The sequence below is a fragment of the Pyrus communis genome, chromosome 8 (genome assembly GCF_041283825.1).
Source record: "Pyrus communis isolate YQ-2024b chromosome 8, ASM4128382v1, whole genome shotgun sequence".
Lineage (NCBI taxonomy): Eukaryota > Viridiplantae > Streptophyta > Magnoliopsida > Rosales > Rosaceae > Pyrus > Pyrus communis.
The window spans coordinates 1,557,636-1,574,126 of record NC_142572.1 but is presented as its reverse complement, the minus strand read 5'-3'; the positions used below and the strand labels follow the sequence as shown (position 1 = coordinate 1,574,126).

Genomic DNA, 16,491 nt, shown 5'->3' with positions numbered 1-16,491 from the left:
TACAATTTGAGTGAGAAAATTTAAATATTAAAGTAAATACTTAAATTTATAAATAAATAAATAAAATGAAAACAAAAGCATTTAAGTGTATCTATGAAATAAAAAAAACAATTTAACTTTTTCTTACTATTATATATTATATCAAATTTTACTATAAAAATATATAAAATATTTGATTTGGGACAAGGGCATTTTAGTAATCATAATTGTTTATATTCCGATTCTGTTGAATTAGTAAATAGTTTCATGGAATTAGTGTCATTTTTATTCCGATTCCAGAACATTTAAGTAACCAACTTCAACAGAAATCTGATTCTAACTTCTTCCCATTCCAACTCATCCTCAATTCAATTTCCCCTCAATTTAATTCCTCCTATTTTCATTATGGTTACATAAATGCACCACTAGTGTTCAGCAAAATGCAGCAAATATGAACGGTTGTGCATGCCTTTCTTTAAACGAATACAAATGTAAACAATAACATTTACAATTCTAGGAACCTTTAATAAGAGGGATCCCCGTTTTTCAGAAAAAAATAAGGACACCCTCTTGACCGTTAGATTTGGTGTCATATCCTAGTTTCGGCTTCGCCGTAGCACGATATTGTCCGCTTTAGGCTTACATTTCCCTCATAGTTTTGTTTATGATAAATCACACGAGAACTTCTCAGTGGATCACCTATCCTAGGATTGCTCTCGCTCAAACTCGCTTAACTTCAGAGTTCTGATGAAACCCGAAGTCAGTGAGTTCCCAAAAGATCTCGTGCTATAGGGAGGAGAGCATGTACATATAAGGCACATCACCTACTCTCCGTTGGTCGATGTGGGATCTCATAATCCTTCCCACTTAAGGGGAACCCGGCATCCTCATCGGCACATTCATACCAAAAGGCAGAGTAACTCTGAAACCATTATGTCACATCCCAGTCTCGGCTCCGCCGTAACACGATATTATCCGTTTTGGGCTTACCATTCCCTAACGGTTTTGTTTCTGAGAACTCACACGAGAACTTTCCAGTGGGTCACCCATCCTAGGATTGCAAATTCCCCGAACTTGCTTAATTTCGGAGTTCCGATGGAACTCGAAACCATTGAGTTCCCAAAATGCCTCGTGCTATAGGGGAGCATGTACATATAAGGCACATCACCCCTCTCTCCGTTGGTCGATGTGGGATCTCATATTTAGCTTTAATGAAATTTTGTGGTTGACATTCTGTGGTCTATAATTTAATCTCAACCATATAATTTTATTAAAGCCAAATCTAACAGTAGTGGGTGCTTTTTTTTGAAAAAAAAAAAAAAATAGCGATCACTTTTATTAAAAGGCCTATGCAATTCTAATACTTTATCAATAAATATGAATTCCATTCGACTAACAACAAAATTGAATATCACAAAAATATATATTAAATAATCTGTAATTTTTGTTTTGCTTTTTCTTCTTCTACCTTGATGAGCAGTAGAGTAGCCCAGAATTTAGATCATGGGTGAATTTTCTCAATCAAGATTCGATTGAGGATTGAGATGATTTTAACTATGATTTTGAAATTGGATTTTTTTTTTTGTTTTTATTTCATGATAGTTGGAGAAGATTGGCTTTTTCCATATTCTTATGAAGAAACGAGAAAAACGTGTGGGGAAGAAGACTGCAACGGCAGGGAGGGAGGGAAAATTAAAAGGAGGGGAGTAAAAAATATTAGATCAATCTTATGGTGTATATTAATTTACAGAAAAGATGATTATGAAAAATTTTAAATAGAAGAATGATAAATATTATATTTAAAACTTACCACATGGCGAGTTTTGATTACGTTGTAGCATCACTAGGCAAATTTCAGTAACAAACCAAGCCCTACACAAATTTTTCTCTCAAGGGACACATATTTTTACACTTCTTTATAGTCTTTAAATTTTATAACATCCAACGGTTTTTATATATTCATTAAATGACATGCATGCTTATGTGGATTTTAATATTAAAATTGAAAAAGCATAAAATATGGAAAATTAAAAAAATGAAGAAATGAAGAATTTTTTTTTTTTTTAACAAACGATATTATCTTAATTAAAGAGGAGTCAGTGAGCTTAGCCTCACAATGAGCTAGCAATAATGTGATTGAAATTCGCCTTTGGCGAGAATCGGACCTAAAACCTCTTACTTACAAGTGAAGAGGAATACCACTAGGCAAATTATTGCTAGCCCATTGTGAGGCTTAGCGTATCCCACTCCCCTTTAGTGTAAATACTATTGTTTGTTCAAAAAGAAAAAAGTGTAAGTATGTAAACCTAAAAAGTTAAAAACACATATAATATATATATATATATATATATATACTTTTTAATTCTACATAATTGCAATAACAAGGAAACATGAGACACTACAAGACCAATAAAGAGGATCCACAAACCTAATTTATTTAGGGAGTTTTAACGAAAAATTCGTGTTACTGTTCACTTTAATGAAAAACCACATTTTTACACTAAAAAATCAATTCTGGTACTATTCATTTTACCCTTGATTTTGTCCTTATCGTTAAAACTCAAAGTTTTCAAGTCATTTTCATTAGTTTTCTTATTTATTATAAAAAGGCTTAATTACTCAGTTACCTCTTGAAAGTGTTTTTAAATCTCACTTTGCCCTTTGAAAATTGTCCCGATTTGCCCTTCTTGATGGTTGAATGTGACCAAGAGTTGAGTCAGTTGCCGATGGTCTAAGACTCTAAAGCATGTTTTGTGTCCCACACTATCCTATGCCGTTTAGTCTGTTAATTTTTTTCGTTCAATTTTTTTTTTTTTTGTTCATTTCTATAGAGTTTAGGTTTATGACCCCCTTCTTATTCATGTTCTTTTTCTCCTTTTTTTTTTTTTGGGTATTATCAAGGGTAGAGTTTATGTTCTCCTGATTAGGTGTAAATTCCTTTTTCATTTATCAATAAAATTTTCCACGTCAAAGATTCCTAAAAAAAAAAAAAAAGAACCTTTTTTTGTTAAAAATACTAATGTGGCATGTGGGGGCCCAATGCTTTGCTTATGCGCATGCCATGTCAGCACCACGTGTAAAGAAAACAAAAAAAATTATTCCATATTAATTGAATTAATTCTAAAATTTTATATTAAGAAACAAAAAATATGAGTGGCCGGTCAAGGAGATGGGGGCAAGGTTATTGGGATTTTCGCGGACAAGGAAGAGGGAGATGGGAGGTGGGCACGGGAAGAAGGAGGTGGAGGGTGAAGGATAGATGGCGGTAGTGGAACATCGTGATCTTTTTTTCTTTTTTCCTTTTTGGTTTTGTAATATTATATTTATGTTTGAAAGATGCTCTAAAGTTAATTATGAGATGATATTTTACAGACATTTCATATGTTAAACTAATTTGGATTAATGTAAGGGCAAAGATTATTGTTTAAAGTAATATTATCAAATGTTATAGGCTTAAGCAATAAGTCCAAATAATATATACCTAAAAGAATGTGATCTAAATATGTATAATGATTGAACAACAAATTGTAACTTTCCTGAATGATGCGTGGTGTGGGAGTTAAAAGTCCACTAGTTTAGCGTGAGAGAGATATCATTGATGGTTGCTAGTTTTGGAGTGGCTAATTAGGTTTTCTAATGTGTTGGTAATTTTGAAGGACAAGGGCGGCGTAGAATGAAGGAAAAGCTAAGGCTCATGAATTAGGGTTTTCCAGTACCCATAGATTGCTTGCTTTGCTTGGTGCGTTCTGCCTTCCGAGCATGATGATGGCTTGAATTTAGAGCAAGTCCACCCTTAAAAACTAAGTTGGGCAAGAGTCTATTCAATCCACCCAAATGAATAATAATTGTCCAAGTGCATCTCCACCCCTAAACTGAATATCCTAATCAAATTCGTATTAAAATATTATTAATTTTTTTTTCATAAATTATTTTTAATTTCGGATAGGATTTTTAATCAATCTTGTCACACCACGTGTCATTATCAATCTTGTCATACCACATATCATTATCCGAAAGTACAATTCTTGTGGAAGATGGTTATGTGTGTGTGTGTGTATAAAATAAAAATTCGTTTTTTTTTTTTTTGTATTTTTAAACAATTTTTATAATTTTTTATTAAATTAATTGATCTGGACCGTTTGGATTTCCAAAAGGTTGAAATCCAACAAACCAAAAGTGGACACGTGGTCAACGATAAGATTCTGATGAACACGTGCCCACGGCCAACCGCGAAAAAAAAAGTGAAATTCACATGGCTGACGTTAGTCTGACGTCATGTAAGGTGGTCTCTTGCTAAGTCCATTTTGTGCTGGGCTCAAAGCTGGCCTTCACTTTGGGCCAGCTAATTGGACAAGGTAGAGTGGATTTTTGGGGGGCTAGGGGGGAAATGGGATATTGCCCAGCTCATTTATTAGGGGTGGACTTACTCTTATAGGCGCATGAATTCCTCAAAATCTCATCTGGAGAATCCTTTTGTTCTCCCATCTTCTTGTTTTTAAAGTCTTCATTTTCCTTTCTCTTTTCCATTGTCGCAACTACACCTTACTTCTTTGGGTTAGAATTGGAGCAAGTTGGCAGCCTTGTGAAGGCTAGGTTGAAAGCTCTGCCCAGAATCCCTCCTTTCATGCGCCAAATCTCTCCTTTCCTGCACCAAATCCCATAACAAAGCTCCATCTTTAGCTACGCTTCTACTCCATTTTCTTCCTTGGGTTCCTGCACGAGCTTAAAATGGTAAGTTTCTTCATGCACATTAAAACAAGGTGCGGGACTTAAGGTTGGGCTCTGTCAATGCATGAATCTAGGCAAATTGGGTTTTGAATCTGGTTAAAACGTTAATATATTAATATTATAAGCTTGTTTCGATTTGACTTGGCATAATGAATATGCGTGATGCATGGGCTTAACGTGATTTTCCGAATGTTCGAATTTTCATTTCTATTGTTGTGGCATGATTATGAATTTGTGTACTCCTTGTTTTGCACTCTACGCATGAATTCAAGCTATGTGACAAATATATAATGACTGTGCTTCCAAATATAAGTGGCTTCTTAGTAAATTTTTGGGCCCTAACAAGATGTAATAAAATTAAAACAGGAAAGCGACATTCAATGAAGAAAAGTGATTGGAGAATTGAAAATTTTAGGGTTAGAAAATTATTTGTTGTTGTCATATCTCGAAAGTTAATGTTCTCAACTTTTCAGGTAGCTTGACAAGCCAAAAAGAAAGAAGAGTCAGTTTTGACAAATCTCTAGGTTTCTAGTCTCAGAAGACTTGTTCACCAAAAACTTGCACCTAAGTTTCGGGATTATTGGTCTTGGGACCATTCTGCTAGAAACATTTCTTCCGTATTTTTTATATTTTAGGAAGTCTTTATAATTTTAATTGTTCCTATTTTATTTTCCTTTTGTAGCTAGTGTTTGCTAAGACAAACAACTTTTAGGGCTGAATTTCAACACTATTCATGTGATTGTCAATTCAACTTTAGAGTTTTCTCTGTCTTCATGTGGATTCTTCGGATTGCTGGTGGACTTCAGCTTGTGATCTAGGATTTGACGATGATCGGTCCTAGCTATTCCGTTTCTCCTATGTTAGTTATCAACTCTCTGATTATCTAATGACCCATTTTCATTTAATACCAAGATCAAAATCTATTTATGAATAATACTTGCATCCCCCATGAGGGAAATCCACAAAACTCACCCTTGCGAATATGGTATGTTCACCATATACATTCTTTAATCAAAACCGTTCAAACATAATCTTCATTTGAAAATCATCCTTACAAAAAAATTAATAAAATGAGAGATCTTTTTTGTGGTTTTGATACGTTTACTGTACCAAAAATCTCATATCAATTGCCATATCAAACTTTTTGTATATTAAAATTTGGCATACCAAATGAATTGATTGGCATGGTTCAGACTATTTTATTTTAGTGCGAATCTTTTTTTTCTTTTCTTAAAGTCCAATTAATTGATTACTTTTTAGGCCAAATCTGATAGTTGGATTTTGACACATCCCAACCCGGAATGTCCAATTGGACTTCGAATCGAGCTGTGCTGGCCAACATTAAGAGGGTGATGAAGCCATAAAGTGTAGTGATGTGGAAAATGTGAGTAAATTTAAACCTAAAAGTGCCTAAATGGAAGAGTGCGTATGTGAGCGGGAATGAACTCATTTCACACGTGATGTCAAAGTATAAGTAAAGTACAGTAAAAGTAGAATGAGAATTATACCATCGAAGGTACTCTTCCATACCAAATTTTGCCAAGAATCCTTGTCGGCACAAAAGCTCTGCTACTAAAATCTGGAGAGGCGAAAAATAAGGGTGAGTGGGCCTAAAATAAAGACTCGCGTTATGCGCATCATATACGAGTCTGAATTGCCTATAGCAATCTAGGACAGGACTGGCGCTTACAATGGATCCAAAGTGAGCGTGCGGTGTGAACATACACGTTAAGCCTGGCCCTGGCCCGGGCGAGTACCAACACTAGTGTAATATACAATGAGCAAATAACGTAAAATATGATCATGTCACAGTAATTCAATAATTCTAGTCAATATAACACTATTCTTGGTTGTAAATATAATTAAGGCATCCCTTTATGATACACTTACCTGTGCATCCCGTAAGATTATAATGATTTCCTAATTCTCATCATTACGACATTTCTTATAAACGTTAATTTAATTATGCCATCACATAGAAAATTCGTTATTAGATGTATATACGGAAACTACTCGAATATATATATATATATATAAAGGAAAAGACTCACTCATAGATATTTGTGAGGTTGCAGCCATTCGGACAAGAAAAGCTAGAGTCTCCGATAGTAATCGCACCGAAGCATAATATTAGGTCTCATTAGTAAAACTCAACTGAAATGATTAAATTTGGGAAAACAGAGCCGGATTTAGAATTAGAGCGTCGAAATATGCTAAGAAGGATACCAGGCAAATTTCGTAAAAAGTCAACGGTCAACCAAAAAGTCAACCAAGATGCCGAACCGGTGAACTATGTTAAAACTTCGAAATTTCACTAAATGGATGTCAAAATTGGACTCGAGATGTCGAAATTAGCCTAGGAGGTTTTCCGAGAAAATTTCAAAAAAGTTAACATTAGGAATATTCGAGATATTCCAAGAATATTCTGAATTCTTTTTGGAAATGGGCAGGGCCAGATCCTGGGTTCAGATCCGAATTTGGGTTTTGGCCCAAGTAAAATAGGTGGTCGGAGAGGCTTGAAAATCGCATGCAAGAATCGCGGCTCTCGCTAGAAAATTGGGAATTAGTTTCCCCGAGTTGGTTATGCATTCAAACATCACTAAAAATTCTCAAATTTGGCCTAATTGTACTCCAAAACAAGATCTATGAAGTTCTTGAGGGTTTTTGAACCTTACCTTCGTCAAGAACGGAAGATTAAGTGGTGCTGGTTCGACTTGGGGGAGAAAACGTCAAAGGTGGTGCCGGCCTGGGTCATCGAGTAGTGCAGCTCACCGGAGTTAGGGAAGGCGAGGGTGGTGCGGTGTCGGTGTTTGTAGAGATGGACAGAGAGCTAAGGGAGTCCGAGAGAGTGAAGGGAGAAAGGGAAGTCGGGAGAAGAGAGAGATCCAAGTATTTTTTTTGGGATGAGTGACACGTGGCAAGAAAGGAGATGAGAGTTTGGTTAAGGTATGGGTCCCCCGGCTTAAAAAAAAATTAAAATAATAAAAATATCCTACCGAAAAATACTAAAATAACAATATAATAATATAATATTTATGAGAAATATATAAAATATAAAATAGTAATTTTTACAAAAGTATTTTCTAGATTCGTAGTTCTGTAAAACCTCCATCGTAGCTCCGATTTCTATTCTGCTTGTGCCTATACGTTCGTACCGTCGAGTACTTCGAGAATATGATAGAATAATAGCTCATACACGTCTTAAAATGATGGTCAAAGAAAGTCAACAATCTCGCTTCTATGACATTTTGGTCAATTAATTCACTCTTTTAAAATTGATAAAATCGTAAAATTAGGGACGGGTTGTTATAGATTTAACTGTAGTTGCAAAAACAGAAATAGAAATGCATATGTTGAAAAAGAAAATCATTTTTGCATATTATGAATTTCTAGCCAATATAGGTTTTGCCCAAGTGCTCTGTGGAATGAGGTTATAATACTGCTTAAGATTCTAGGGACAGATGTAGTCAAGGGGATGTCAAATTATTAATTAGAAAATAAAACGATCGAATTCGAAACACGGCCGGCCTTGAGATTTCAGCAACTCTGAGAGAAAATTTTCCAATTTTTGGTTGCCATATAATTGTTTCTCGCTGCGATAGTTATCAACTCTCTGATTATCTAATGACCCATTTTCGTATACTTAATACCAAGACCAAAACCTATTTATGAATAATACTTGCATTCCCTATTAGGGAAATGCACAAAACTCACCATTGCGAATAACATATTTTCACCGTATACATTTTTAATCAAAACCGTTCAAACTTAATTTTCATTTGAAAATCATCTTTACCAAAAATCAATAAAATGAGAGATCGTTTTGGTGGTTTTGATACGTTTACTGTACCAAAAATCTCATACCAATTACCATATCAAACTTTTCGTGTATCAAAATTTGGCATACCAAATGAATTGATTGGCATGGTTCGGACTATTTTATTTAAGCGCGAATCTTTTTTTCTTTTCTTAAAGTACAATTAACTGATTATGTCACATCCCGGCCCGGGGCGGATTACTTCTCGGGCCCGCTCCACCACCGTAGCACGATATTGTCCGCTTTGGGTTTTCATTCCCTCACGGTTTTGTTTTTAGGAACTCACGAGCAACTTCCCAGTGGGTCACCCATCATGGGATTGCTCTAGCCCCTTTCTCGCTTAACTTCGGAGTTCCTACGGAACCCGAAGCCAGTGAGCTCCCAAAAGGCCTCGTGCTAGGTAGAGATGAGAATATACATATAAGGATCAATCCCCTGGACGATGTGGGATGTCACAGATTATTTTTTAGGCCAAATCTGATGGTTGGATTTGACTGCAGTTGCAAAAACAGAAATAGAAATGCATATGTTGAAAAAGAAAATCAATTTTGCATGTTATGAATTTCTAGCCAATATAGGTTTTGCCCAATTGCTCTTTGGAACGAGATTATAATACTTCTTAAGATTCCAGGGACAGATGTAGTCAAGTGGATGACAAATTATTGTGTTATTTGTTTCTTAAAAAACAATCTTAGCTTTACAACACATTTTTATACTAAAAAAAATACGAGTTGATATTGTTATACCCGAAAACAAAAATTAAAATATATTGTCATACCAAAAAAAAAAAAAAAAAAAAAAAAAATTGTAAAATTAAAATGAATTACATGCTTACAAGCCACAGATTTAACTAATAAAAAACTTCATGCCGGAGGAGAATAGTATTGCCTAATGGTGTATGCAGTCTGCAGTACGGTGAGAATCAGAAGGATACTTGCTACAGTCCAGGAGGTGGCTTTCCATGGATCTGACCAATAGTTACGCTTGAATATTTCTCGCCACCTCCTCGATGCAGTTTGGTGTTTCTTCACTCGAGTACAGAGTCCATCATAGTAGAAATAAGTAAGCACCGTGTCGCAGTAAAGCTTGCTGAAGAACTCAGAACCATTTTCGGCGCTCAGCCAGTTACATATAATTCCCTTGTCGCAGAGAAATTTAATATCGTTGCTAGAACCGAGGAGGTTATCCATCAGAACGGCATAAGATGTGATTTTATGCGAACGACCATAACAGCACTGCTCCAAGGCGATCAGGTTCCTGAACATCGATTCAGTTAACTCTCCAATTTCTAGATGCGGAATCATAATAACTCCATTCTCGCATTCTATGTTCATTATGCTGTTACATTCATCGGAGCTCATATTGAAACTAATGCCGGCCTCAGAAAGGGCAGTTGCTGAAGCTATCAGTTGTATCTTTGCATCGTGGAAAGGTTTCTCATCTTGATAGCGTTCAGTGAATGAGAAAACTATGGAAGTTCTTATGAGATCGAGAATGTGGAGCACACTTTCATCCTCTTTGTAATTATTTCCTCTTAGATGATCCAAATACCACCGGCAGTTATGGGACATTTGTGGTTGTGAGCTGAGCGCGGTGAGGATAAGTACCGAGAGGCAGGGCTCAGGGTTCTGGTAATACTTCACGGTGAGCTCATATATGTACTTGAGGACAAGCCAAGGAATCTGATTTTCTAAGAGCAAAAGGTCATGGCATATGTACTGGAACATGCAATCCATGTTGAATAATGGGTCATTAATGTCCCTCTGTTCCTTATTCACAAACTTCCTAAATATTTGTACTAGGAAGCAACCATCAAGTATCATCATGTGGAGAAACTCCATTTTCATCAGAGGATCAAACGGATGAGCATAAAAATCACGAGCTTTTCTCTCAAACTCAGCCATGGCTTGTACTTTCGTGTGAACTAAAATGTAATCGATGAGTTTATTGATCGATGCTTCTAACTTCATATCCCTGTCGTGTGACCTATCCATGTGTAAGAGGAGGTCACGCAAATACTCGTATTTCAGATTTTCCATAGCTTGAAATTGTAGATTGCCTCGTGGATGATAGGGTCCGATTGAGACAATGTCAGGTGCGTATGCCAGTACGTTATGTCTGCGGAGAACTTCAGGAACTCTGAAGATGCACCTGGGAAGCTTTGGCGTCGAGGTGTTCTTCGACACTTCAAGTAAAATGTCTACGTCCATAGCGATTACTTATGATTCCAATCCAATTAATTTGTTCGTGGTCCTGAAACGCTGTAAACAAATCAAGTTAACTGTAGAATTAAGGAGATTAACATGACATTCTTCCGAACATAATGATATAAAACTGAAAATACTTCCAACTAATGTATCTGAAAATTGAATACAAAGCGAAGAAGGATTAGAGAGATACAGTTTGCGCCTTGAGCTTGAGAGCAGTTGTACCTTGAACCGGGAAGTTGAACTCGACTTGGTTTTATTTCTTTACTAGCAATAGTGCCCGCGCGTTGTTGCGGGTCTTAAAACTACTGAACGTAAAAGAAGAAAACAGGCAGTACAAACTTGTAATGGATAGTTTGTAATTAACAGGTTTTTAGTATGTTCATGCTATTTAAACACAGAAATTATAATATGAAAAAGAAGCAGACTGTTGACAGAAAGTGATACACTAAAATTTCAACACAGTCAACTATTACAAATATATAAATTAACAAAATGCAAATCAAAACTAACCAATTCAATTAGATAATACTGCAGATTTCATAGGTATTTGGTAAGGTGTAAGCTTAAGGCATTAAATTTATGCAAACATGTTAAGTATGTGCGTAATCTATCATAAATCAAATGTAAACAACATATGGAAAAATAAATAGGTAAATGTGCTTTAAAATCAGTTCACAAAAAAGGAAATTAGCATGCCATCACAACTTTTCAAACCGCTATTTTATTTCTTAGGTCTCACCTTCAAGTGTTCTAAAATCGTGGAAGGTGTTGCATATGTCCTTTATTGTGCAAAAAAGAAACCTGCAAAACAAACAGCCAAATGAAGCCTGTAATCATAAATTTTAGAAGCATCAGAACCATAATAACTTACTGTTTCATACACCTTAATTCCTTTAAGGAAATAAACTTTGAAAGAAATGGAGCAACTCGAAAACAGCAACTAATATTTCTAACGAAATACCTCTTTGTTTACCAGCATAGAATATATATTAAGGTATACGTTGCAACATTTGGTTATTGGCAGTAGAAACACAAAACACTCTTCAGCAAAAAGCATTTAAGCATCTAGAAGAGTCATTCTAATCCATGTAACGTGAGACTTAAACTTTTTAATGCCTGTTTCCAATATGTATAAATTATTTTATTTTATATGATCAAATTTTAATCTAATTTAATCAAAAAATTCTAATCTAATTTGATATAATATATATGTCCCCAAGGATTGATCATATTACCAATTATCAAATCACATTCTCTGTTTCTCTCTCTAACATTTTTCTACTCAGTTTCCAACTCATTTCAAACTTATTCAAAAGGCCAACTCAGTCTACTTATCTACACGCTGCTGGGTTTTCCTGTGCGAGCTTAAGGCAGCTAGCTTACCACCAAAATCCCAACACAACTCTCTCTCTCTCTCTCTCTCTCTCTCTCTCTCTCTCTCTCTCTCTCTCAACATTTTCCACTCAGTTTCCAACTCATTCAAATGCAAAGGAAAGCTGAATCTGCATGCAGTAGCTAAAGCTCAAATCTTTACCAAGTAATTTTCTCTTTCTTCATACTAAAGTATGAAGCTTTACCCTTTCAATTTCTTCTTCTTCTTCTCATTTCTTCCCAAAAAATACAAATCCATTTAATCCAACAATTATCAATTCATCTGCAAACAGGAAAAAGGCAGGAGGACAAAAAACGTACCCAAAATATAACAGCAGCATCACAGGTGCTAGCAAATCTCAGATTTATTAATTGAGCAACCAAAACACAAAGTACTCTTTTAGCCGGGAAAGCCCCAACAAAGCACTACAACTGACAGCAAAACAAAATCTACAAAACTGTAAACCTGGAAATTCACAAATGTCCATGCTTAAACATCAAGTTAATAATTAACAATCTACTAACATTGATTAATTAGCATTCAAGAACTCCTCCCAGATGAAAATACAAATGAAAATTGGAGATTGCCCAGATGAGGAAGTTATCAAAGAACAGTAACCCAGAAATTAAAATCGGAAAAAGCTGAAAACTTTGTGAGATTTGATCGAGACAGAGTGATCAGAGTTCATACCATTTTCAAGAGAGAAAAAACAAATAGAAGTCACAGCTGCTGCAACTGTTTGCTGTGCGGAGACCAGAAATATGCAGAGGCTGGAGAAGGAAAAAAGGGAGTGCGAGAGAGAGAAAGAGAGATGGAAATCAGAAAAACAAAAAGCAGAGAAGTCGAGCAGGAATGATGATCGACAGGTGGAGATGATGGGCAAAATCGCCATTTTACTGTGCAAAAGTGGGGAAAACTGAAAAGTAACATTGAGAGCATCATTTTGGAGGCATTTTCGTCCAGACATTATAGATGAACAGTAACCCAAAACTGGGCTTTAGTATATTAAAAAAAAAAAAATTTATTTATTTTTATTTTCTCGCAGAGTTCAGTTTGCAACCAAAAGCTGCATGGCCTTTTTTTTGGGTCAACGCATCATGTGGACTTAAAAGTAAAATGCTTTCTTTTTTTGGGTTTTTTTTTTTATTAAATCACAAAAGATTTTCTATTTTTTGACAACTCATCAGTTTGATCTTTTTATTTCAAACTCGGTCCTTTAATTATAGTTTTTGTCATCAAAATTCCGATCTGTAAACCACCAGCCACAATTCCTTACACAGATTCAAGCCCCACCCCCACCCCCACGCCCACCCCATGTATTAAGAAGACAACTTAAAACCTTGACCATATCGCACCTCGCGGACAATGCTGCACATGAACACCGGTGCTGAAGTTACCAATGCTCAACCGGTATTCAATCAGATTTCTCCAACCCTCTCTCACTCTCCCTCCTCTCTGGCTGTCCAGCCGTCGACCCACCCCAGATTATCCCGTTCCCCATCGACTCTTTTTATTTAAATATTTGAAGACTTCTATGTTTTCGCAAAACTCGTTTAGATTTATAAACTTACATTAATTACCCCCCCCCCCCCAAACAAAAAAAAGATTTTAATTCATTTTCACAAAAACCCTTCAAGGACCCTCATTGCTAATTAATTAAAAAAAAAAAAATTTTATAAATAAATAGAAAAAGTCAAATTTATTAGAGTTATTAGATTAGAAAAAGTCAAACATGTTGACTAAGTAGAAACCATGTTGGATGGTGGCCAACTTGGCTACTTTCGGCTAAGAAAGAAAAGGGGAGACATCAAGGGGACAATCCTTGCTGAAGCTATCAATTGTATATTTGCATCGTGGAAAGGTTTCTCATAGCGTTCAGTGAATGAGAAAACTATGGAAGTTCTTACGAGATCGAGAATGTGGAGCACACTTTCATCCTCTTTGTAGTTATTTCCTCGTAGATGATCCCGATACCACCGGCAGTTATGGGACAGTTGTGGTTGTGAGCTGAGCTCGGTGAGGATGAGTACCGAGAGGCAGGGCTCAGGGTTCTGGTAATACTTCACGGTGAGCTCATATATGTACTGGAGGACAAACCAAGGAATCTGATTTTCTAAGAGCAAAAGGTCATGGCATATGTACTGGAACATGCAATCCATGTTGAATAATGGGTCATTAATGTCCCTCTGTTCCTCATTCACAAACTTCCTATTGAATTTTGAATGTCTATATTTTGTATTGTGTGAAACCAAGTACAAGGAAAGCTCATATAAATGAGCGGAAGAAAGGAAAAGAAACAGAAGCAGAAAACAAGGAAGAAAACAAGGAAAAGCAAAGCAGAAAGAAAGAAAAAGCAAAGCAGAAAAACATGGAAAAGTAAAGCAGAAAACATGGAAAAGTAAAACAACAACTATGACAGCCAATGTACCATACATACACCCATGCTTTCTTCCAATACTCCCCCTCAAGCTGGATCAAAGGGATTAATTGATCCAAGCTTGAACAAAAGACGTTGAAAATCAGCAGAGGGTAATCCTTTTGTGAAAATATCCGCAAGTTGATCATGACTGCGCGTGTAGTGAGTGTCGATCACCTTGGACTGAACTTGATTTCTGACGTAGTGACAATCAACTTCAATATGTTTAGTTCGCTCATGGAATACAGGATTCGATGCAATGTGCATCGCGGCCTGATTATCACAGTGTAGGGACATGGGTTGTTGATGAGGAAAACCTAAAGTCAACAGAAGGCTTTTGAGCCAAATAAGTTCACAAGCAGTGGACGCCATAGCACGATACTCTGCCTCTGCACTAGAGCGTGCAACAACACTTTGTTTCTTGCTTTTCCAGTTAACTAGGTTGCCTCCCACAAACGTACAAAACCCAGTGGTAGACTTGCGATCGAGAGAATTGCCTGCCCAGTCAGCATCGGTATAGCCTGAGATCTGAGTGTGACTATTGTTGCGCATAAGAATTCCTCTACCAATGGAACCCTTAAGATAACGTAGCACACGATGAACAATCTTCAAATGATCCATGTTTGGAAAGTGCATAAACTGGCTAACAATGTTGACAACATATGATATATCAGGACGTGTGATAGTCAGATAAATGGGTTTGCCAACCATTCTTTGATAGTAACTTAAATTGGGAACTGGATCACCGTGAGTTTTTAGCTTCAAGTTGCTATCCAAGGGGGTACGAGCAGGCTTGCAATCTGTCATTTTTGGTTCGTGAAGAAGATCCATGACATACTTGCGTTGGTTGAGGAAGAAACCCTTGTGAGAGTGTGCCATCTCGATGCCCAGAAAGTATTTGAGAGTGCCAAGATCCTTGATAGCAAACTTGTTGTTGAGATACTGTTTAAGAGCATTAATCTCTGACATATTATCACCAGTCACAATTAGATCATCAACATAAATGAGCACAACTAGTTTACCCACTAAGCTGGAACGAACAAATAGGGAAGAATCCACAATACTTCGACAAAAACCAACCCTTTCCAGAACATGACTGAGCTTGGCATACCATGCACGTGGACTTTGCTTGAGACCATAAATGATTTATGGAGTTTGCACACCATTTCTGGATTGTTTGATTGAGGATGACCTGGGGGTAGCTTCATGTAAACCTCTTCTTCAAGTTCACCATGCAGGAAAGCATTTTTAACATCCATTTGAAAGAGAGGCCATGCATTGTTAATTGCAACCGACAACAATACTCTAACAGTGTTCATTTTTGCCACCGGAGCAAATGTCTCTTTATAATCGACGCCATAGGTTTGTGTAAAACCTCGAGCAACCAAGCGAGCCTTATTCCTTTCGATTGTGCCATCTGAATGAAACTTAGTTTTGTACACCCAACGACTCCCCACTGCCTTCTTTCCTTTTGGAAGCTTCACTATAGTCCATGTGTTATTTTCATGGAGGGCTTGAAGATCCTCTGCCATAGCATTTCTCCACTCACTGTGAAGATTGGCTTCTTGAAAACTTTGAGGTTCTTGAGCTTCATTAATGGCACTTAGGAATGTAGCAAAAGAAGATGAGACTTTGCTATAATCAATAACATCAGTCACGGGATACCTGGCAGTGTAGGTCACATAATCATGCAACTTGGATGGAAGTTTCCTCTCTCGTGCAGGATTGCGACGAACTGTAGGAGATTGAACTACAGGTATTTGAACAACATCATGATTGGAAGGATCACTGGAGGGTGCAGTGTGAATCTCCGATGAGGAAGGGTTTTCATCTTCAAGATGTTCCACCGAGTGAAGGTTAACATCATCCGGCACATGATCACTAGGAGTGCATGTTGCATCTTCTCCGTTTGGATATGGAAAAGGAAATAAGTCCATCAAATGCTCCCCCTGTCTAGAGTAATCCAGTG

At 36.6% G+C, this 16,491-nt stretch overlaps 1 protein-coding gene across 13 annotated transcripts; it reads right to left on the bottom strand.

Moving 5' to 3' along the window:
• Nucleotides 1-9,279: 9,279 nt before the first annotated feature.
• LOC137718415 (UPF0481 protein At3g47200) lies at nucleotides 9,280-12,952 on the bottom strand. Of its 13 annotated transcripts, none has more exons than XM_088698090.1 (5): nucleotides 12,797-12,941; nucleotides 12,427-12,571; nucleotides 11,474-11,535; nucleotides 10,925-11,039; nucleotides 9,280-10,785 (listed from the first exon to the last, which is right to left on the bottom strand). In XM_088698090.1, exon 5 carries the CDS (start codon nucleotides 10,732-10,734, stop codon nucleotides 9,388-9,390), a length of 1,347 nt encoding a protein of 448 aa, XP_088554216.1. In that variant the 5' UTR covers nucleotides 10,735-10,785; nucleotides 10,925-11,039; nucleotides 11,474-11,535; nucleotides 12,427-12,571; nucleotides 12,797-12,941; the 3' UTR covers nucleotides 9,280-9,387. The 13 variants fall into 13 exon arrangements, with proteins under 13 accessions (XP_088554216.1, XP_088554221.1, XP_088554217.1 ...); XM_088698095.1 differs by having other exon boundaries at nucleotides 10,957-11,039; XM_088698091.1 differs by having other exon boundaries at nucleotides 10,925-11,036.
• Nucleotides 12,953-16,491: the final 3,539 nt, after the last annotated feature.